Genomic DNA, 23415 nt, shown 5'->3' on the forward strand with positions numbered 1-23415 from the left:
CACTTTCCCCAGCATTTTTTACCAAATTGAAAATTCAATGGTTCAAATAAGTGCAAACTGGGTGTGACATTTAAAAAAAGATGACATAACGGTCAGATAATTTATAAGTAACATACCTGCAGTCATACTGTAAATGGCGAGCAATACTAATCTTAATTACGGTTACCGAGTGGTTAAGCAGCAGAGAAGGATTCTGGGTACTGTCATGTCAAGTAAGCTCAGTGCATGGGTCACTTTTAGCTCCCTATGCATATCATTCTCACAGATTCCCACAACATCTTACAAGTCATTCAATGGTAAGCTCTGTGGGTCTGGGACTCTTCTATTAATAAAACACAGCACATTCATGCTGCAGCTATAGGAAAATCACAACATTGATGTGCCCAGCTACTCTCATCACAAGCCTTTCACTGCCAGAAGGGTCATCAATTGACAAAGGGTTAATGTGATATAGCCATATATTATAGATAGGTAAATAGACAGGGACAGAGATGGTAAAGTCTGTGAATTGAAATCAACGAGATTGGGAAGCTTTGCGGGACAATGTTTTTGTTTGTTGCATTTGAATGGGAAAATGTGTTGATTTGACCAAAGTCCTGTTGCAGGGTGTAGGATTACCGAGCTTGCTGTGCTTGTGCCCTCCCTTCCAAGTACTTTCTCTTCCACAAGCGGAAGTTGTGTCTCTCACAGTAGCTGAGACAATGACGTCTGGGACAGAGAGCGTATCCCTTGTCCAGTAAAACAAGAGGGGTCGCCTTGTTTTACAGCTTCAGGCATGCCTGGAAATCCCAGCACAAGATATGACCTGCGCTGCTACTACTGCCTGAAATTCTCCCTCTCCTTCTATGCCACCCTCTTCTCGGTAGGTGACCGTGTTTTTTTGTGTGTTTGATATGCAGGAGGAAGTCAGTGCTCTAAATACTGTACCAGTGTAGCAGGCTCTGGATCCAGCACCTGATACTGACCTGCTGCTGCCTTATTGCACTTAATAAGGCAGAGGAGAGCTTAATTGTCTGCTCTCTGCTCCCAGTGGTGGAAGCTATCCATCTACAGTACAGTGTCTACAGTAAAGATCGAAGGTTGATGTCACTCTCACTACATACTGTATGTGTGTGTAAACATTATATGACATGAGATATATAGTTATACAGTATGTATTAAACTAGTGTATGTGTGTACAGTATATATGTATGTATATATATATATATATATATATATATATATATATATATATATATGTAGAGGTATCAGTACCGTGTTAGCCGAGCTTCAATAATCAAAAAATAAATAGATGATACCGTTCTGTAACATCGCCGGAAGAAGAGATCAGTGTATCGCGAAAGCTCGCACAAATAAAAGCATTTCGTTAGCCACAGAACGGTATCATCTATTTATTTTTTGATTATATATATATATATATATATATATATATATATATATATATATATATAAAGCAGAAAATAGCCGTGTTAGTCCAGTTGCGATAGTGCAGAATGATGAATGAACTCATTTATTCTGCACTATATATATATATATATATATATATATATAGCAACTGTAAATATTCCTGTATATTCCTATATATATATATATACACGCGTGTGTGTGTGTGGTGGTATCTGTACCATGTTAGCCGAGATTAATAATCAAAAATTAATAGACGATACCGTTCTGTGGCTAACAAAATGCATTTATTTGTGCGAGCTTTCGAGATACGCTGATCTCTCATTCCGGCAATGTTACAACGGATAAAGCAAGGAAGGTTTAACTTAAAAACAGTGCATCCTGGAATGTTATCTGTGACTGAAACCTATATACACAAACGTGTATATGAATATATACAGTATACAGAAAGTTACTTTATTGGAACCGAATGTCGATTTTTATTTAATTGTTTCCCACAACTTTATAAGATCTGTGAGTTCTTATTCTTTCCTATAGTGTATTACCCAACCTTGTTTAGTGCACCCAGTAATGTTTCTGCCGTTAGTGGAGTGCCACCATTTAAAAATATATATATTTATTTATATTAATTTGTCATGTGTGCACATACAAAGATTTTATATATAGATCTAATTTGTTGTTTTATTCATAAGATGGATTTGTTCCTGTATCATGCCGTTATTAACCTTTTCCTGTACTGGAGCGTCGGGCAAGGCACAAGGTGGCAGAGTAGCTTTTATTTGTGCTAAAAGTGGTCAGACCTTTTGTTTGAGATCTCCCTGGATTAACCTTTGCCTCTCTGAGCCAGAATTAGATTGCAAGCTCTTCAGGGCAGGAATTGAACTGATCCAACTTTTGTGAAAAAACTCCTTAGGCTGCGCTTATAGTGCCGGCGACGGCGTGCGCTTACAGTAAGCGTGACGCGACGGAGCGACGGCTTGAAGTCATCTCAATTTGATTTTTCCAGCGACCGCAGCCTGACGTCTCCGACACTATAAGTGTAGATTTTAGTCAGGTAGTGTTTTATCAGATGGAAATCACCACCTGTATCTTGTGCCTGTGTGTGAAAGGATATCTCATTTGTTTGTTTGGCAAATGTGTCATGGCTTTATCCTTAGTTACAGGCATCAAACACAGTATTAACCCCTTCCGTACTTTTGGGGCCTTCAACAACTCAAGGAAAGATGAAGGGATGTCAAGGCTTCCCTCCCAGTTAGGTGTTATCAGTTGGTGTGTGTGCTGCCGGAACACTGCTATTGTGACACTTTATAATTATGAAAAGATGCAATTCCAACTTCCCTGACCTTTTGTCAGATAAAACTATGTTTTCTAGTAAACTAAACCCTCTTATCTACATTGAAGCGCTCTTTTATTACCAAACATTAAACAATTGGCTCCCTGACAGGCCTCTGCAATGCATTCAAGGCTTCCATGATAGCTTTGATTAAGGTATGATGGTACTATGGGGTAGACTAGAGTACCAATACTTTTTTTTCCCCATACATATTTCTCTTTAAAAAAGCGTTTATTCCAGACCCTTTAACATTGGACACAAAAATAGGTACCCTTCATTGTTCTGCCAACGTGGGATGTAGCAGCTAACAAGTGAGTACCTGCTATGAAGGTTCCATAGCACATGCAAATAATTTTACGCAAAGATCATTCCATCAAGAAAACACTTGTATTTCTAGATTTATTTGTATTTAAGTGATGATAAAGTCCCTACTTATCAAATTAGTAATTGATCTTCAAGCTGCTGTGTAGCCCCCTCTTGGATGGCCACTAGTTTCTGAAAGGGGGATACACTAGGGTTCATCCCTCCCTTTCTTACAAGTGAGTCCAGTGATTTCACCATTGGAAGCACAGATATATAATGTATAACCATTGCTAGGTTCTTCAGAGTTCTGACTGGGGTTCTCAATGTGTCCTGTATATAGAGTTTCTATGTGTCGAGCCTGCAGCTAATAAATATGTCTACGCAACTGTTTGTTTTCTAGTTTTAATAACATTCCCCAGTCATTAGCTAGCACCTGTTAAAAGATCAGGAAGTCTATGTTTACAGGAGAAGGGTGCCGCCTTGTCCTCATGGGTTGCTGTAGGATGCGTGCATAGGTGAAATCAGACATTTTTGGAACAAATAAATGTAGGCCAAAATGCCATAAACACAAGCATAGGCTTTTCCTCAGCCAAGTTGCAGCAATATAAAGATTAGGGTTTTACTAGGCAAAAGTTCAGTTCACAAGCATATTGGAGTCTCTAGAGGTCTGCATGCTCTGATGTCCCTAGGCAACAAGTACACACAATATCTGTACTCAGACCAGAGAGAGATCCAGGCTTTTAAACCCTCCTAACGAGACAGATGAAAGCTGGTTAATTATCTAACCAGCTCACTGCTGGACTCAGTAGCTACACATAAGTTTCCCCTGCATAACTTATTAAACAGGGGAACTACCCTGTCACATTTGTCCATACTGCAACATGTACTCCCACTGGATTGGCGCAATTAGCCGGTAATTTTCTCATATCACTGTCTCTGTGCAAGCTATTCTACTAAAGCCGCGCTTATAGTGCCGTCGACGTCGCCCGAAAACAAATGCATTGCCGCCGCGTGCGCTTATATTAAGCGCGACGGAGCAACGTCGCCCTTGCGAAAACTGGTAGCCAGCAATATTTGATTTTTCAAGGGCTGTTGCCTCGTGACAATGCCAGGAACATTGCCGCCGCCGCCGCCGCACATTGAAATATAACTTTCGCCTGTGGCGACGGCGACGTCACCCGTCGTGTCGCCGTCGCTATAAGCGCGGCCTTAGTCCTTATGCATCGGGTAACTAAGCCTATGTACCTCCTCCTGGATAGGACTGGAACCCACTAGAGGAGGATTTTCTGAAAGTATTATTTGCCACGTGTATTGTGAATGTCTATGTGAACTGTTTATTGGACGGCTGTTCAATAAACACCTTTTTGTTTTGTAAACATTCCTGGCGCCCATTTCCATACTGTACTTTCATCCACACCCCGCCAGCACTTCCACTCTCACCATCTATATGCCTGAGAGACTGAGCATTTACTTCATGGATTAATCTGATGTGACACCATTCATAGCCAGGCAATTGGGGCTACAGTTGTAATTGGCTGAAGATTCTGCACTTCAACCAATAGGAGACAGGCGGTGCTCTCCTACACTCGCACACATTCAGAAATAGGTACAATACACACATCAGGTACAGGGCATAAGAAATAGGTACAACACAGAGCTTACCATCTAGTCGGCATGTGGGGAGACCAACAGAAACAGTAGGAGGAATTCTAGGTACATTGGTTGGAGTGTGTTGTGGAATAAAAATTCATATTTAGCTACAGTGTTGGGTTATGGGTAAAAAGCAAGATTTGCTGCAGAAATGTATTGTGGGTAACTAGCAGGTGGTCAAGGGCTGTGTTTACAGGAAAATGCTCTATGCTTTACTTAGATTAACCACATATTTTGCTTAACTTTTTTCTTAGAACAGGGGTGTGCAAACTTCCTGCGCTGCACCCCCCCGTGCCTACTCTCTTCCTGGGTCACGCCCCCTTACATTTAATACGGCGTCAAATGACGCCGCTGGGTCATATGACGTCACATGACTGTGGCGTCATTTAACGCCCATCGCCATGCAGACGCGTGGATGAAGCCTTGCAAGAGTTTACAGAGTCCTCGTGCTGAAGAGCGCAGTGCCCCTGTAACTGCCATGCCCCCCCCCCAAAAAAACTCTTGCGTCCCCCAGTTTGCGCACCCCTGCATTAGAATATGGAAACAGGGAGATATATGCTAAAGAACACGAGACCCCGAGTCTGCGAATGGTGTAAACAGGTCTTGTCTATTTCCAATTTGTATAGTGAATAATAGTTTAGGTGCCGGAACGCAAAGTATAGGCCCCATATCGTAAGACGTTGTGAAATCATGCACGTCTCCTTGGCTAGGTTTTAAAAGTAGATGTTTAGGAGAAAGATTTCAATGCCCAGATTATTCACTCAGGTTTGACTATTATATGTTCTCTTGTAGCTACGCAGTATGTACTAAAAGCCTTCTGGTCGGCTGTTACCCTAAAGTACGGAGCAGGGTTTTATTTCTTCCACAGTGTATAAGAGCATACTGTAGTTCGCGAGTAGTGGTGATCAAGGGTTCTTTAAACGCATTGTTTAACAGGTGAGCTTCCAGATAAGTTTTGATGTTGAGTTGGAGGGAGCTCCAGAGATGTCGGAAGCATGTAATAGACCTGTTTTGACACGGGTGCGTAGAGAGACCGGTCTGAGCAGAGTGTGGAAAGCCAGTAGGTGTATAGGGAGAGTTTGAAGTTGAGATATAAGGAAGGGCAGCGGAGTTGAGCGCTTTGGAAGAGAGAATAATTTTGTAGTGAACGTGCAATTTAATAGGGAGCCAACAGAGAGTTTTCAGGAGGAGAGAAGATGAGAATGAGCAAGAGGAGAGTGACGTTATCCTCGCAGCAGCATTTGGAATAGATTGTAGGCGGAGATCTGCAGGGCAGGGAGACCAGTAAGGAAAAGGTTGCAGTAGTTGAGACATGAGTGAGGGCATGCATTATCATTTCAGTAGCAGAGAGCTATTTGAACCACTGCCTTTAGCCCCTGAAGGATGAATGATGCAAATTTGCCTCATACCGTTCAATGACAAAAGAAGGCATTAAGGGTTTAAAGGGGAAGTCCCACATAGGACAAAAGTGAACTAATAGTAGTGATATGTTTAATGGGCAAATCTTAGTGAATTAATGGCAGTGATGTATATGTGTGTATTTATCTTCAAAAAAGGCACAGCGCACCAGAGTGAAAGGCAGAAGGTGTATTAAAAAACACACAAACATATCACAAACTTACATTGAAATAAGTAAAAATGAGCTCCATGCAGTCCCAGTGAGAGCAGAAAGGTCCAAAGCTGTGATTCTGATGGGACCCAGTGCACTAGGTCCCCGAACACACTGCTGGCAGCACTCGAGAAATATGGGGATCACAATAAAAGGCTCAACAGCTGATTCACTGTGAGGCGACTGCGCGTGCGAACGCTGAGATGGGGGAACCTCCGCTGCTCAATAGCTGACCAGGAGATCCCTTACCACCGCTTGCGTATTGACATTCCAATTAGCAATGACGACCTCAACGCGTTTCGCACAAACGTGGTTCTTCAGGGCAGACGTCACAGAGACCAGGGTACTTGTAGTTATACCATTCGGTGAATAGTATCACACGATTAATCAAAAAGCTGTGGCCAATCATTCTACATATGATAAATTACATCTTAACAAATGAGTGCAGCATACAAATTCCATCCATGCCAAATAAAATAGTGTGACTTCCTTAGCACAAATAGCCATAATTAGCACTCTAAAAAGTGCTTGAAATTAAATATAAAAAATATATAAATGAATGAAAAAGTATACAAAAAGGAAATTCATTTGTTACTAAAGAAATATATTGTAATTAAAAAAATAGAAAATATATGATATATACTACATATACTTTAAAAATGTGCAATCACTAATCTAGATTTACACTCCGCCTGATTGCATTGATGTGATGATGCAATTATGTGAAACCAATACAGGCTAAGATGATAGTGTATGTTGTCCTCATAAAAACAAACATAGATTATACAAATATACAAAACAAAACACTACAGACATAGGAAAGTGTGTGAATAAATACAATAAAAACACCTTAATCATGTATGATATGCCCATACAACTGTCAAAAAAGTGCATATATAATACATGTGGCCAAATACACACATAATATAGCCTAGCCAAATATGCTAAGAGTAGTTTAATCAATCAAAATAAAACTGGGTTAAAAATCGTTAAAGAAATACCTCCCCAGAAATAGGAGTATTGTAACGCGTAGTTCACCACAAACGAAGCGCGACCGTGGTGCTGAGGTAGGGAATTGAGTAACGCCAACCCACAGCCACGCGGGCGCGCCTAGAACGTAGATTGGTCATGCAAGCCAGGTCAGGATTAGAGATGTGAGAGTAGTTGAGGGTACTTGCCGGATCAGGACTGGAGAGTAGCGGATCGTCAGGTGCGTAGCCAGGTTCAGGAGTAGAGAGTAGCGGATCGTCAGGGTGCGTAGCCAGGTTCAGGAATAGAGAGGTGCAGAGTCCAAGCAGGACTTGGACGGAGAGGTGCGGAGTCCAAGCAGGTCCAAGCAGACGAAGCAGGGTCAGGCAGCGGCAGGATCAACAGGAAGGGCAGGAGATACAGGAAACCGAGTCCTATAGGCTGCTGGTGCACACAGGTGTGCCCTATGATGCAGCCTGATCAGGAACAGAGGCGGGACTGAGTGTGCGCCGACCCGCGCGTGTCACTGAGGTCAGGGGGCGGAGACCGGAGCGCAAGTCACTCCCTCGCTGGTCCTGTCCGTCACCAGGAGTAGTCTTATTATATTTCAATAGGGTAGCTCTATCTTGTTTGGATGCTCTATGATAGGCCTGTTCAACAATTTCCTTATTATATTTTTCTTTTCATATGTCTTTTAAAGCGTGGCCTGTTCTACATACTGAGAGACATCCGTACAATTTCTTTGCCTTACAAGGGATGTTCTTAATCCATTTTTGATCATGGTTACTCATAGGATCTAAATAGGCGTTCACACTGACTTCTTTAAAGTTTGTTCTAGTGCAAATGTCATTATTAAGAATATAAATCTCTAGATCCAAGAATATAGCCTTAGTCCCTAAAGACTCATAGTGAAACTTAAGTTGAATTTGTTTGTATTCAACCCAGAAACAAATCTAATAAGGGATTCCATATCCCCATTCCAAATGATCATGATGATCTCCTCGATATATCTCTTCCACAAAACTAGTTGTGGAGGAGATACACCGACACCATACAACACCTCCTCCCAATACCCCATATAGAGGTTGGCAAATGATGGATCAAATCTAGTAACCATAGCAGTACCACATACTTGACGATAGAACCCAGACTCACATAGAAAATAATTATGCTGTAGTATAAATAGGATACTAGATAGTAGAAACACACATAGCATGCTGGGTAAAGTGTTATTCCACTTCAAAAAGTGTTGCACAGATTTCACTCCTCCAAGATGTGGAATGCACGTACAGTATAGAGCAGGCCTGCACAACACGTGGCCCCCCCAAGTCTGCTCTCAGGACTGCAGGGTAGTAGCGCGCTCTAGCAGTGAGGCACTTGCGGTGCCTGCTGCTTGCTAGAGCGAGTGCATGCATGCAGTCCTGCCTGCTCTGCCGCCGCCGCCTCCGACGGCAACCAGGGCAAACAGAGGTAGGCATATCGGGGGCGGGGAGGGGGTGATTCGAGGTGCAGGGGGGGTGATGTGAGATGCAGGAGAGGGGTGGGATGTGTGTGTTGTGCAAGGGGGTATTGTGTGTTTGTGTAGGGGGAGTATTATGTGTGTGGGTGGGGGGGAGAGATGAGGGTATAAGAGATAAATGGGGAGTCTCGCAAGGGTTGATGAGGGGTGCTGGGGGAGATGTGAGGATGATGATGATGATGATGATGAGGGGTGCTGGGGAGATATGATGATGATGATTTTACCTGTGCGGCCCAAATCTCTTTTCCTTGGAGCAGTTCGGCCCTTCTCACTGTACAAGTTGTGCAGGCCTGGTATAGAGAGACACCACATCTAGTGTGGCCAATCTACAGTATACGTATCAATTGTCTGGTGGGAGAACAGAGCACCTTCTATTGACGCATGCAGCAAGGAAGTAGATGGATTGAATACTACTATTTTCTCAAGTTGATTACCTTATCTTGACATTCTGCGCGTTTGGCACTTTTCTGATATATATACAGTATATCTCCATTTAATTAATGAACCACAGCCTGTCCACCATTTAATAGCTATAATACCGTCCCATGCTGTATGGCATCTTTCCTTGTGTTTGGTCTCTTTTATAACCTTAAATGTTTTCTTCATTTTCCCTTTTTGTAACTGTGAAGTGCTTTGAGTCCCATTTTGGAGAAAAGCGCTATATAAATACAGTAGTTTTTATTGTTATCATCATCATTATTATTATTATTATGTATACAGCGCTTCACAGCAGTAATAGACTCAACAAAATAACATGAGAGGTTCTACAAAATGGACATAAGAGCTAGTAGTCTTAAGTTGGCACTAATGCAGAGATGGGTTACATTTCAGATGCTTTTTTATAGAAATTGGACCAACAGAATTATTTTACCGTTTAAGATGCTTATTCGATATCTGCCAAAGTGGCTAATATCCGTTACAGTCAATGGGGAATTTCAGCTGAAAATGGCCTGATTGGTTGTTTCAGCTGATATGGAATAAGACCCTAAGTGGTATGTAGGGAGAACTTACTGAGACGGAGTTATGTACGTGCGTATGCAAGGCGTGAGTACTTTGGAACTACTGAAATGCTTAAAAAGATGAGTTTTGAGACAGGTCTTGAACGTGAAGAGAGACAGTGCCTGATGGATATTGAGGGGAAAGGTATTCAACAGGTGAGGCGCAATAAGTTAAAAAGGCTACAGTCGGAACAGGGCTTTAGATAGAAAAGGGGCAGACTGAATAAATACATCCTTGAGCAGAACATGAGGCAAATTCAGTTTGCCCATGTTTAATTTAAATTTACAGAAATATTCTAAACATTCACTAGAACTTTGTAGCCAAAAATGTTAAAACAACATTGCCAAAGTCATACCAAAGAAACAAAAAATTGACAATTTTTAATCGAACTTTGAAAAAGTTCTGTCGAATTTTGCCAGAGTAGAATCTATTTTTAGACCTTGGAATATAGGTTTTGCTGGAGAGTCTTAGTAAAGTACCTTATAAATCTACCAATAGAGTCACTTATATTTCACTTGAAGATACCTGGACAATAAACTTATTTGCATAATTAAATTAGATTATTAGCTCTCAAAAAAAAGTTCGATATTTTTTTTTTTTTTTCAAGTTAAACAGTGCCACATTTCATATGGTAATGTGGCATTTAATGGGAAGCCAAGACAGGGGTTTCAGCGGGACTGCAGAAGAGACAGATTTAGGAGAGAATGCAGTAATTCTAGCAGGAGTGTTTAGGATAGCTTGTAGTGGAGAAATATGAGAGGCAGGAGGGCCATACAGTAGACGGTTACAATAGCCAAGTCGGGAGAGAATGAGGTCATGGCTAGAGTTTTAGTAGTAGAGCGACAGATGAATAGGTGTATCTAAGCAATGTTACAGAATACAAATCTACAGGTGTTAGTGACAGCTTGAATGTGAGAGGATAATGTGACAACTATGCAATGTGCTTACTTTACAGGGGGTATGCTAGTGCTATTGACAGTAATGGGGAAAGTGGCATGGCTTGGGAAGAAGTATAAGGAGCTCAGTCTTCAAGTTAAGTTTGAGTCGGCAGCGTGCCATTCAGGATGATATTGTGGAGATACTGGAATTAGCTGGCGGCGTAAAATTTACAACAAAAACATAAGTAGCATGCTGGGGCTGGAACCATGCAGGGTGGGGCTTTTATGTTAATCCACCACTACCACGATATATGCAACACATAGTGGAAGCTTGGAGCATACAGCAAAAAGCAATTACTGCCCTTGGTACTAGGGAATGTTCTGACAAAGGGTTTGCTGCCCCAAAACGTTACCTCAGTCCTGTTCTGTTTTTTCAAGCATCTTAACTGAATAGATATTTAAGCAGTAATTGTTTTTTGCTGTGTACTCCGTGCTTCCACGTTTTGATATTGCGAACAGACATTCGGTGAGATGTTACATGGGTTAAATCTCAGTGAACTAATTGCAGTGATGGGTTACATTTCAATGCCCTTTTTTTTTTTTAAAGTCGGACAAACCTTTGTTTTTAGAATTTCGGGAAGTGGCCTTGGACTTGTCTGCTGCCTCTTATTTGTCAAACTGCAGATTAAATAACCTTGTAATGCCCTTCCCCTCGTCTAAATTGTCCTATGACGAGATCTGTACATCTAAATCTGATTTAATTATCGAGGCTTCTCACATTACTAAGGAATGTTACTCTGAATACCTTCCCGCTATAATTTTCAGTCATGTTTGCCCCTGTCTTACAAGTGTCTGCAGGTTGATTGTGTTAGCGTGTAAAGTCTTGAAAAACCATGCCAGTCACAAGGCAAACAAATAGTATACATTTGTGCAGCACAATACAGCTCTGACCACATGAGCTTACAATGTATTTTTTTGTTTGTTTGTGCATGGAAAGATTTGCTGACAATGGGTTTTGAACCTGCCTACCACACGACAAATCCACTGCTGCAGATTGGCTGCCACTCTGCACTGTTCAATGACTAAATGTGTGTGGTTCAGCAACACAAAATTATGTTGTAAAGATGCAGTTCCACATTGGACAAAACTGAGCTAACAGCGATATGTAATGAGTTTAAACTCCATGATCAGATAATTAACAATACACACACACTCCCAAACAAACACACACACTCCCAAACAAACACACACACTCCCAAACAAACACACACACTCCCAAACAAACACACACTCCCAAATACACACACACTCCCATATACACACACACACACTCCCATATACACACACTTTCTCACACACACACACACACACACACACACACACACACACACACACACACACACACACACACACACACACACACACACACACACACACACACACACACACACACACACACTTTCCCATATATACACACACACACACACACACACACACTTTCCCATATATACACACACACACACACACTCACTCTACACAGACGGGGGGGGTCGGAACAGAGGAAAGGCCGCGACCAGCAGCGGGAGCAGCGGGGACAGCGGTGTGGGGAAGAAACCCCCCGCTACCACCTCCATGCAGGCAGCGGGAGCACCGGGCACGTGAGCGGGGATCAGAGGGAAGCGGGGACATGAGGGACATCCCCACTACCATCTCCTGCCCCGCGGGCTGTCACGCGGTGACAGGGGGAAGCAGTGACAGGAGAACACCCCCGCTCCCATCTCCTGCCCCGCGGGCTGTCACGCGGTGACAGGGGGAAGCAGTGACAGGAGAACACCCCCGCTCCCATCTCCTGCCCCGCGGGCTGTCACGCGGTGACAGGGGGAAGCAGTGACAGGAGAACACCCCCGCTCCCATCTCCTGCCCCGCGGGCTGTCACGCGGTTACAGGGGGAAGCGGTGACAGGAGAACACCCCCGCTCCCATCTCCTGCCCCGCGGGCTGTCACGCGGTTACAGGGGGAAGCAGTGACAGGAGAACACCCCCGCTCCCATCTCCTGCCCCGCGGGCTGTCACGCGGTGACAGGGGGAAGCGGTGACAGGAGAACACCCCCGCTCCCATCTCCTGCCCCGCGGGCTGTCACGCGGTGACAGGGGGAAGCGGGGACCTGATGGACTGTCACAGGGGGGAGCGCCGGGGACAGGAGAACACCCACGCTACCACCTCCATAACTGCGGGCAGCGGGAGCGCCGGGGACAGGGCTAAGGCACAGATAATACTTACTGTGTCCTCCATGTAAAAAAAAATGGCCGCTCGTTGGGGGCGGGCTCATATAGAGCCTGGCCGAGCGCCCACAAAGCCTGGGAGCGCGCACCAATTAGCTGTCAGGTAGAGGGATTTTTTTTTTTTTTTTTTAGCGCGAGCAGGGAAATTTTAGCGCGAGCAGGGAAATTTAAAAAAACAAACACATGTGCTGCTTGGGCCACTATTTACTCGGCCGGAGGTTAAATCCCCTCGCCCCGGGCGTGTAAATGTATATGATTGTCGAACACTGTGTGTATGTATGTGTACATATACATATATATGTGTACATATGTATGTGTACATATACATATATACACACTAGCTGATACACCCGGCATGTAATGTTCCCACTCCACTCTCTCTCTCCCCTCCTCCTCTCTATCTCCCATCCCCCTCTCTATCTCTCTCCCTTCCCCGCCTCTCTCCCTTCCCCCTCTCTGTCCCCCCTCTCTCTCCCTTCCCCCCCTCTCTCTCCCTTCCCCCCCTCTCTCTCCCTTCCCCCCCCCCCCCGTCTCCCCCTCTCGGTTTGTCCCCCGTTCACATCAATCCGTTTCCCCCCCCCCCTCTTTACAGCTTCATGCAGTGTGTGTGCGGCAGTGTTTGTGTGTGTGCGTCTGTGTGTGTGTACGTCAGTCAGTGTGTGTGCTTGCGTCAGTCGGTGTGTGTGCGTGTCAGTCAGTGTGTGTGCGCGTCAGTCTGTATGTGCACGTCAGTCAGTGTGTGTGCGCGTCAGTCAGTGTGTGTGCGCGTCAGTCAGTGTGTGTGCGCGTCAATCAGTGTGTGTGCGCGTCAGTCAGTGTGTGTGCGCGTCAGTCAGTGTGTGTGTGTGTGTGTGTGTGTGTGCGCGTCAGTCAGTGTGTGTGTGTACGTCAGTCAGTGTGTGTGTGCGTCAGCCAGTGTTTGTGTGTGCGTCAGCCAGTCAGTGTGTGTGTGTGTGTGTGCGTCAGGCAGTCAGTGTGTGTGACAGGCAGTCAGTGTGTGTGACAGGCAGTCAGTGTGTGTGACAGGCAGTCAGTGTGTGTGTGTGTGTGTGTGTGTGCGTCAGGCAGTCAGTGTGTGTGACAGGCAGTCAGTGTGTGTGACAGGCAGTCAGTGTGTGTGACAGGCAGTCAGTGTGTGTGACAGGCAGTCAGTGTGTGTGACAGGCAGTCAGTGTGTGTGTGTGTGTGTGTGTGTGTGCGTCAGGCAGTCAGTGTGTGTGACAGGCAGTCAGTGTGTGTGACAGGCAGTCAGTGTGTGTGACAGGCAGTCAGTGTGTGTGACAGGCAGTCAGTGTGTGTGACAGGCAGTCAGTGTGTGTGACAGGCAGTCAGTGTGTGTGACAGGCAGTCAGTGTGTGTGTGTGTGTGTGTGTGTGCGTCAGGCAGTCAGTGTGTGTGACAGGCAGTCAGTGTGTGTGTGGCAGTCAGTCTGGTGTTGCCCCCCCTATCTCATGACTGCCCCCCCCCCCTCCCGCAGACGTGCGGAGGAATGGGGACACGGGGAGGCTGTGTTTGTCCTGACGCTTCCCCCCCCACCCCCCCCTGCGCGGAGCTGCTGATTGGGGGGGGGGGGGTGCTACCTGCTCGCAGGACCCCGGCCTGGCCTCACCGTTGGCTTCTTCTTCCCCTTCTTCCCCATGCCCCGCCCCCCCCGGCGCTCGCGGCGGAGAAGAGACGAGTGGGCGGGCGGAAGGCGGCGGCGTGATGTGAGAGGCGGCGGCGGCGTGAGTGCGGTGAGTGTGTCGGCGGGGTGGAGAGTGCGGCGCAGGGTGAGAGGCGGGAGGCGGCGGGTGCTGGAGAGTGCGGGTCGGTCCAGAGGCGCACGCGGTGTGAGTGTGGTGTGACTGTCACGGCCTGCGTAGGTGTGGCCATGACGTCACCCCGCAGGCCAATGTGCTGTGGGGCACAAATACACAAACATTTTTTCAGACTTATATACACACGCAAGCATGCACGCGTGTGTATGTATATATATATACAGTATATATCATAAGTTATGGTGGGTCAAAATTTGCATGTTTTTTCCCAGAATCCCTTGCTGCAGTGGAAGCACTGTATGCTAGGTGATAATGGCGAAAAGCAGGGTTGCAGACCTGTCTGACATGTGAATGTGCTCACAAGTGATATTTTTATTTGCGCTATACAGCTCAACCCCGTTATAACGCGATCCGTTACAACGGAAATCCGCTGATAACACGATGCAAACGTGGCTCACAATTTTCGTATTTCTGAATACTTAACAACACGATTATTGGTATTTTAAATACTTTATTGTACAATACATACAATTGTACATTATTTCTAACGCGATCCGCTTATAACGTGATGTGATTCTTTGGACCCAAAGCACCGCGTTATAATGGGGTTGAGCTGTGTATATACAGGGCTCCACAAACCCACTTGCCTGAGGCGAGTTAGATTACCACTTGGCGAGTTTGGAAGCAGGACTGAGGAGGACCACGGAGCGGAGGAGCAAGACAGAACGCAGCAGGACGAGTGCCGGGGGAAGATCTTCTCGACAATTAGGCCTGGGACATAGTGCCCCAAACAGTGCGGAGGCGCGCTGAGGCTCAGGGAAAGTGCTTTCCCTGGCCTTATACAGTGTGCCGTCAGGGGGCGGGACGGGGGCGGGCCAGTGACGTCACGGACCTGGTTCGTCCTCATTGGGCGAACCGCTCACGTGATCGGCTCTGCGCTAAGGCAAGCGGGGAAATTTCAAAACTCCGTCAGACACACGCTTCCCCAAGCGTGCTGACGCGTGCGCGAGTCCCTGCTAAAGCCGCTCTCATTGCGGCTGCATGGGCTCAGTGCCGAGCAGCAGCACGGGTCAGCACATAAGCACTGACCATGCCCGAGGACTTAGTTTAAAAGCTTTCAAATGTCCCGGCTGCAGAGAAAAGGGGGCAGGGCCAATAACTGCAAGACCAGAGCTGCTGTGCCATTCTCCTCACAGCCCCTGTGCCTGTGTCTGTAAGCATACCTGCTCCTCACAGCCCCTCCTATTGGTGTATGAGTATGTGTGTGAGTTAGTTGTGTAGGTCAGTGTCTGTTGTGTAGGTCAAAGTCTGTGTGTGAGTTGTGCTGGTCAGGGTCTGTGTGTGTGTGTGTGAGCTGTGTAGGTCAGGGTCTGTGTGTGTGTGTGTGTGTGAGAGCTGTGCAGGTCAGGGTCTGTGTGTGGGCTGTGCAGGTCAGGGTCTGTGTGTGTGTGTGTGTGTGAGCTGTGCAGGTCAGGGTCTGTGTGTGGGCTGTGCAGGTCAGGATCTGTGTGTGTGAGCTGTGCAGGTCAGGGTCTGTGTGTGTGAGCTGTGCAGGTCAGGGTCTGTGTGTGTGTGTGTGTGTGAGAGCTGTGCAGGTCAGGGTCTGTGTGTGGGCTGTGCAGGTCAGGGTCTGTGTGTGTGTGTGTGTGTGAGCTGTGCAGGTCAGGGTCTGTGTGTGGGCTGTGCAGGTCAGGATCTGTGTGTGTGAGCTGTGCAGGTCAGGGTCTGTGTGTGTGAGCTGTGCAGGTCAGGGTCTGTGTGTGAGCTGTGATGATCAGGGTCTGTGTGTTTGAGCTGTGCAGGTCAGGGTCTGTGTGTGAGCTGTGCAGGTCAGGGTCTGTGTGTGTGAGCTGTGCAGGACAGGGTCTGTGTGTGAGCTGTGATGATCAGGGTCTGTGTGTTTGAGCTGTGCAGGTCAGGGTCTGTGTGTGAGCTGTGCAGGTCAGGGTCTGTGTGTGAGCTGTGCATGTCAGGGTCTGTGTGTGAGCTGTGCAGGTCAGGGTCTGTGTGTGTGAGCTGTGCAGGACAGGGTCTGTGTGTGAGCTGTGCAGGTCAGGGTCTGTGTGTTTGAGCTGTGCAGGTCAGGGTCTGTGTGTGTGAGCTGTGCAGGTCAGGGTCTGTGTGTTTGAGCTGTGCAGGTCAGGGTCTGTGTGTGTGAGCTGTGCTGGTCAGGGTCTGTGTGTGAGCTGTGCAGGTCAGAGTCTTTGTGTGAGCTGTGCAGGTCAGGGTCTGTGTGTGTGAGCTGTGCAGGTCAGGGTCTGTGTGTGTGAGCTGTGCAGGTCAGAGTCTGTGTGTGTGAGCTGTGCAGGTCAGGGTCTGTGTGTGAGCTGTGCAGGTCAGGGTCTGTGTGTGTGAGCTGTGCAGGTCAGGGTCTGTGTGTGTGAGCTGTGCAGGTCAGGGTCTGTGTGTTTGAGCTGTGCAGGTCAGGGTCTGTGTGTGTGAGCTGTGCTGGTCAGGGTCTGTGTGTGAGCTGTGCAGGTCAGAGTCTTTGTGTGAGCTGTGCAGGTCAGGCAGGGTCTGTGTGTGTGAGCTGTGCAGGTCAGGGTCTGTGTGTTTGAGCTGTGCAGGTCAGGGTCTGTGTGTGTGAGCTGTGCTGGTCAGGGTCTGTGTGTGAGCTGTGCAGGTCAGGGTCTGTGTGTGTGAGCTGTGCAGGTCAGGGTCTGTGTGTTTGAGCTGTGCTGGTCAGGGTCTGTGTGTGAGCTGTGCAGGTCAGAGTCTTTGTGTGAGCTGTGCAGGTCAGGCAGGGTCTGTGTGTGTGAGCTGTGCAGGTCAGGGTCTGTGTGTTTGAGCTGTGCAGGTCAGGGTCTGTGTGTGTGAGCTGTGCTGGTCAGGGTCTGTGTGTGAGCTGTGCAGGTCAGGGTCTGTGTGTGAGAGCTGTGCAGGTCAGGGTCTGTGTGTGTGAGTTGTGTAGGTCAGGGTCTGTGTGTGTGAGCTGTGATGATCAGGGTCTGTGTGTGTGAGCTGTGCAGGTCAGGGTCTGTGTGTGTGAGCTGTGATGATCAGGGTCTGTGTGTGTGAGCTGTGCAGGTCAGGGTCCGTGTGTGAGCTGTGCAGGTCAGGGTCTGTGTGTGTGAGCTGTGATGATCAGGGTCTGTGTGTGTGAGCTGTGCAGGTCAGGGTCCGTGTGTGAGCTGTGCAGGTCAGGGTCTGTGTGTGAGCTGTGCAGGTCAGGGTCTGTGTGTGTGAGCTGTGCAGGTCAGGGTCTGTGTGTGTGAGCTGTGCAGGTCGGGGTCTGTGTGTGTGAGCTGTGCAGGTCAGGATCTGTGTGTGAGCTGTGCAGGTCAGGATCTGTGTGTGAGCTGTGCAGGTCAGGGTCTGTGTGTGAGCTGTGCAGGTCAGGGTCTGTGTGTGAGCTGTGCAGGTCAGGGTCTGTGTGTGAGCTGTGCAGGTCAGGGTCTGTGTGTGTGAGCTGTGCAGGTCAGGATCTGTGTGTGAGCTGTGCAGGTCAGGATCTGTGTGTGAGCTGTGCAGGTCAGGGTCTGTGTGTGAGCTGTGCAGGTCAGGGTCTGTGTGTGAGCTGTGCAGGTCAGGCAGGGTCTGTGTGTGTGAGCTGTGCATGTCAGGGTCTGTGTGCTTGAGCTGTGCAGGTCAGGGTCTGTGTGTGAGCTGTGCAGGTCAGGCAGGGTCTGTGTGTGTGAGCTGTGCAGGTCAGGGTCTTTGTGTGTGAGCTGTGCAGGTCAGGGTCTGTGTGTGAGCTGTGCAGGTCAGGGTCTGTGTGTGTGAGCTGTGCAGGTCAGGGTCTGTGTGTTTGAGCTGTGCAGGTCAGGGTCTGTGTGTGAGCTGTGCAGGTCAGGGTCTGTGTGTGAGCTGTGCAGGTCAGGGTCTGTGTGCTTGAGCTGTGCAGGTCAGGGTCTGTGTGTGTGAGCTGTGCAGGTCAGGGTCTGTGTGTGTGAGCTGTGCAGGTCAGGGTCTGTGTGTGTGAGCTGTGCAGGTCAGGGTCTGTGTGTGTGAGCTGTGCAGGTCAGGGTCTGTGTGTGTGAGCTGTGCAGGTCAGGGTCTGTGTGTGTGAGCTGTGCAGGTCAGGATCTGTGTGTGAGCTGTGCAGGTCAGGATCTGTGTGAGCTGTGCAGGTCAGGGTCTGTGTGTGAGCTGTGCAGGTCAGGCAGGGTCTCTGTGTGTGAGCTGTGCAGGTCAGGATCTGTGTGAGCTGTGCAGGTCAGGGTCTGTGTGTGAGCTGTGCAGGTCAGGGTCTGTGTGTGTGAGCTGTGCAGGTCAGGGTCTGTGTGCTTGAGCTGTGCAGGTCAGGGTCTGTGTGTGTGAGCTGTGCAGGTCAGGGTCTGTGTGTGAGCTGTGCAGGTCAGGCAGGGTCTGTGTGTGTGAGCTGTGCAGGTCAGGGTCTGTGTGTGAGCTGTGCAGGTCAGGGTCTTTGTGTGTGAGCTGTGCAGGTCAGGGTCTGTGTGTGAGCTGTGCAGGTTAGGGTCTATGTGTGTGAGCTGTGCAGGTCAGGGTCTGTGTGTGAGCTGTGTAGGTCAGGGTCTGTGTGTGTGAGCTGTGCAGGTCAGGGTCTGTGTGTTTGAGCTGTGCAGGTCAGGGTCTGTGTGTGAGCTGTGCAGGTCGGGGTCTGTGTGTGTGAGCTGTGCAGGTCAGGGTCTGTGTGTGAGCTGTGCAGGTCAGAGTCTGTGTGTGAGCTGTGCAGGTCAAGGTCTGTGTGTGTGAGCTGTGCAGGTCAGGGGTTGTGTGTGTGAGCTGTGCAGGTCAGGGTCTGTGTGTGATGTGAGCTGTGCAGGTCAGGGTCTGTGTGTGAGCTGTGCAGGTCAGGGTCTGTGTGTGTGAGATGTGCAGGTCAGGGTCTGTGTGTGAGCTGTGCAGGTCAGGGTCTGTGTGGGTGAGCTGTGCAGGTCAGGGTCTGTGTGTGAGCTGTGCAGGTCAGGGTCTGTGTGTGTGAGCTGTGCAGGTCAGGGGTTGTGTGTGTGAGCTGTGCAGGTCAGGGTCTGTGTGTGATGTGAGCTGTGCAGGTCAGGGTCTGTGTGTGAGCTGTGCAGGTCAGGGTCTGTGTGTGATGTGAGCTGTGCAGGTCAGGGTCTGTGTGTGAGCTGTGCAGGTCAGGGTCTGTGTGTGAGCTGTGCAGGTCAGGGTCTGTGTGTGAACTGTGCAGGTCAGGGTCTGTGTGTGTGACCTGTGCTGGACAGGGTCTGTGTGTGAGCTGTGCAGGTCAGGATCTGTGTGTGAGCTGTGCAGGTCAGGGTCTGTGTGTGAGCTGTGCAGGTCAGGGTCTGTGTGTGTGTGAGCTGTGCTGGTCAGGGTCTGTGTGTGTGAGCTGTGCAGGTCAGGGTCTGTGTGTGAGCTATGCAGGTCAGGGTCTATGTGTGTGAGCTGTGCAGATCAGGGTCTGTGTGTGTGAGCTGTGCTGGTCAGGGTCTGTGTGTGTGAGCTGTGCAGGTCAGGGTCTGTGTGTGAGCTATGCAGGTCAGGGTCTATGTGTGTGAGCTGTGCAGATCAGGGTCTGTGTGTGTGAGCTGTGCTGGTCAGGGTCTGTGTGTGTGAGCTGTGCAGGTCAGGGTCTGTGTGTGAGAGCTGTGCAGGTCAGGGTCTGTGTGTGTGAGCTGTGCAGGTCAGGGTCTGTGTGTGTGAGCTGTGCAGGTCAGGGTCTGTGTGTTTTGTGAGCTGTGCAGGTCAGGGTCTGTGTGTGAGCTGTGCAGGTCAGGGTCTCTGTGTTGTGTGAGCTGTGCAGGTCAGGGTCTGTGTGTGAGCTGTGCAGGTCAGGGTCTGTGTGTGAGCTGTGCAGGTCAGGATCTGTGTGTGAGCTGTGCAGGTCAGGATCTGTGTGTGAGCTGTGCAGGTCAGGGTCTGTGTGTGTGAGCTGTGCAGGTCAGGGTCTGTGTGTGAGCTGTGCAGGTCAGGCAGGGTCTGTGTGTGTGAGCTGTGCAGGTCAGGGTCTTTGTGTGTGTGTGTGTGTGAGCTGTGCAGGTCAGGGTCTGTGTGTGAGCTGTGCAGGTCAGGGTCTTTGTGTGTGAGCTGTGCAGGTCAGGGTCTGTGTGTGTGTGTGTGTGTGAGCTGTGCAGGTCAGGGTCTGTGTGTGAGCTGTGCAGGTCAGGATCTGTGTGTGAGCTGTGCAGGTCAGGGTCTGTGTGTGAGCTGTGCAGGTCAGGCAGGGTCTGTGTGTGTGAGCTGTGCAGGTCAGGATCTGTGTGTGTGAGCTGTGCAGGTCAGGGTCTGTGTGTGAGTTGTGCAGGTCAGGGTCTGTGTGTGTGAGCTGTGCAGGTCAGGGTCTGTGTGTGAGCTGTGCAGGTCAGGGTCTGTGTGTGAGCTGTGCAGGTCAGGATCTGTGTGTGAGCTGTGCAGGTCAGGATCTGTGTGTGAGCTGTGCAGGTCAGGGTCTGTGTGTGAGCTGTGCAGGTCAGGCAGGGTCTGTGTGTGTGAGCTGTGCAGGTCAGGGTCTTTGTGTGTGTGTGTGTGTGTGTGAGCTGTGCAGGTCCGGGTCTGTGTGTGAGCTGTGCAGGTCAGGGTCTTTGTGTGTGAGCTGTGCAGGTCAGGGTCTGTGTGTGTGTGTGTGTGTGAGCTGTGCAGGTCAGGGTCTGTGTGTGAGCTGTGCAGGTCAGGGTCTTTGTGTGTGAGCTGTGCAGGTCAGGGTCTGTGTGTGAGCTGTGCAGGTCAGGGTCTATGTGTGTGAGCTGTGCAGGTCAGGGTCTGTGTGTGAGCTGTGCAGGTCAGAGTCTTTGTGTGTGAGCTGTGCAGGTCAGGGTCTGTGTGTGAGCTGTGCAGGTCAGGGTCTATGTGTGTGAGCTGTGCAGGTCAGGGTCTGTGTGTGAGCTGTGCAGGTCAGGGTCTTTGTGTGTGAGCTGTGCAGGTCAGGGTCTGTGTGTGTGTGTGTGTGTGAGCTGTGCAGGTCAGGGTCTGTGTGTGAGCTGTGCAGGTCAGGGTCTTTGTGTGTGAGCTGTGCAGGTCAGGGTCTGTGTGTGAGCTGTGCAGGTCAGGGTCTGTGTGTGAGCTGTGCAGGTCAGGGTCTTTGTGTGTGAGCTGTGCAGGTCAGGGTCTGTGTGTGAGCTGTGCAGGTCAGGGTCTATGTGTGTGAGCTGTGCAGGTCAGGGTCTGTGTGTGAGCTGTGCAGGTCAGGGTCTTTGTGTGTGAGCTGTGCAGGTCAGGGTCTGTGTGTGTGTGTGTGTGTGAGCTGTGCAGGTCAGGGTCTGTGTGTGAGCTGTGCAGGTCAGGGTCTTTGTGTGTGAGCTGTGCAGGTCAGGGTCTGTGTGTGAGCTGTGCAGGTCAGGGTCTGTGTGTGTGAGCTGTGCAGGTCAGGGTCTGTGTGTGTGAGCTGTGCAGGTCAGGGTCTGTGTGTGAGCTGTGCAGGTCAGGGTCTGTGTGTGTGAGCTGTGCAGGTCGGGGTCTGTGTGTGAGCTGTGCAGGTCAGAGTCTGTGTGTGTGAGCTGTGCAGGTCAGGGTTTGTGTGTGTGAGCTGTGCAGGTCAGGGTCTGTGTGTGGTGTGAGCTGTGCAGGTCAGGGTCTGTGTGTGTGAGCTGTGCAGGTCAGGGTCTGCGTGTGAGCTGTGCAGGTCAGGGTCTGTGTGTGAGCTGTGCAGGTCAGGGTCTGTGTGTGTGAGCTGTGCAGATCAGGGTCTGTGTGTGTGTGAGCTGTGCTGGTCAGGGTCTGTGTGTGTGAGCTGTGCAGGTCAGGGTCTGTGTGAGAGCTGTGCAGGTCAGGGTCTGTGTGAGAGCTGTGCAGGTCAGGGTCTGTGTGTGGTGTGAGCTGTGCAGGTCAGGGTCTGTGTGTGTGAGCTGTGCTAGTCAGGGTCTGTGTGTGAGCTGTGCAGGTCAGGGTCTGTGTGTGTGAGCTGTGCAGGTCAGGGTCTGTGTGTGAGCTGTGCAGGTCAGGGTCTGTGTGTGTGAGCTGTGCAGGTCAGGGTCTGTGTGTGTGAGCTGTGCAGGTCAGGGTCTGTGTGTGAGCTGTGCAGGTCAGGGTCTGTGTGTGTGAGCTGTGCTGGTCAGGGTCTGTGTGTGTGAGCTGTGCTGGTCAGGGTCTGTGTGTGTGAGCTGTGCTAGTCAGGGTCTGTGTGTGTGAGTTGTGCAGGTCAGGGTCTGTATGTGTGTGTGAGCTGTGCAGGTCAGGGTCTGTGTGTGAGCTGTGCAGGTCAGGGTCTGTGTGTGTGAGCTGTGCAGGTCAGGGTTTGTGTGTGTGAGCTGTGCAGGTCAGGGTCTGTGTGTTTGATCTGTGCAGGTCAGGGTCTGTGTGTGAGCTGTGCAGGTCAGGATCTGTGTGTGAGCTGTGCAGGTCAGGGTCTGTGTGTGAGCTGTGCAGGTCGGGGTCTGTGTGTGTGAGCTGTGCAGGTCAGGGTCGGTGTGTTTGAGCTGTGCAGGTCAGGATCTGTGTGTGAGCTGTGCCGGTCAGGGTGTGTGTGTGTGTGTGTGTGTGTGTGTGTGTGTGTGTGTGTGTGTGTGTGTGTGTGTGTGTGTGTGTGTGTGTGTGTGTGTGTGCTGTGCTGGTCAGGGTCTGGGTGTGTGAGCTGCAATTTTCAGGGTCTGTGTGTGTGAGCTGTGCTGGTCAGGGTCTTTGTGTGTGTGAGCTGTGTAGGTTAGGGTCGGTGTGTGTGTACTGTGCTGGTCTGTGTGTGTGTGTGACCTCTGCTGGTCAGGGTATGTGTGTGAGTTGTGCAGGTCAGGGTCTGTGTTTGTGAGTTGGGGATGTCATGGTCTGTGTGTGTGAGCTGTGCTGGTCAGGGTCTGTGTGTGTGAGTTGGGGATGTCATGGTCTGTGTGTGTGAGCTGTGCAGTAATTATACTA

General features: G+C 49.2%; 1 protein-coding gene across 2 annotated transcripts in view; it reads left to right on the top strand.

Moving 5' to 3' along the window:
* The first annotated feature begins 625 nt into the window (after positions 1-625).
* LOC142495635 (tetraspanin-15-like) overlaps positions 626-23415 on the top strand; it is a 126566-nt gene continuing 103776 nt past the window's right edge. The window contains exon 1 of one of the 2 annotated variants that reach the window (XM_075601360.1): positions 626-862. In XM_075601360.1, coding sequence (XP_075457475.1) covers positions 776-862 — 87 coding nt within the window. In that variant the 5' untranslated portion in view covers positions 626-775. The remainder of the gene's footprint in view (positions 863-23415) is intronic. The other variant, XM_075601359.1, reaches the window with a different exon arrangement.

The sequence above is a fragment of the Ascaphus truei genome, chromosome 5, assembly GCF_040206685.1.
Source record: "Ascaphus truei isolate aAscTru1 chromosome 5, aAscTru1.hap1, whole genome shotgun sequence".
Taxonomy (NCBI): Eukaryota; Metazoa; Chordata; class Amphibia; order Anura; family Ascaphidae; genus Ascaphus; species Ascaphus truei.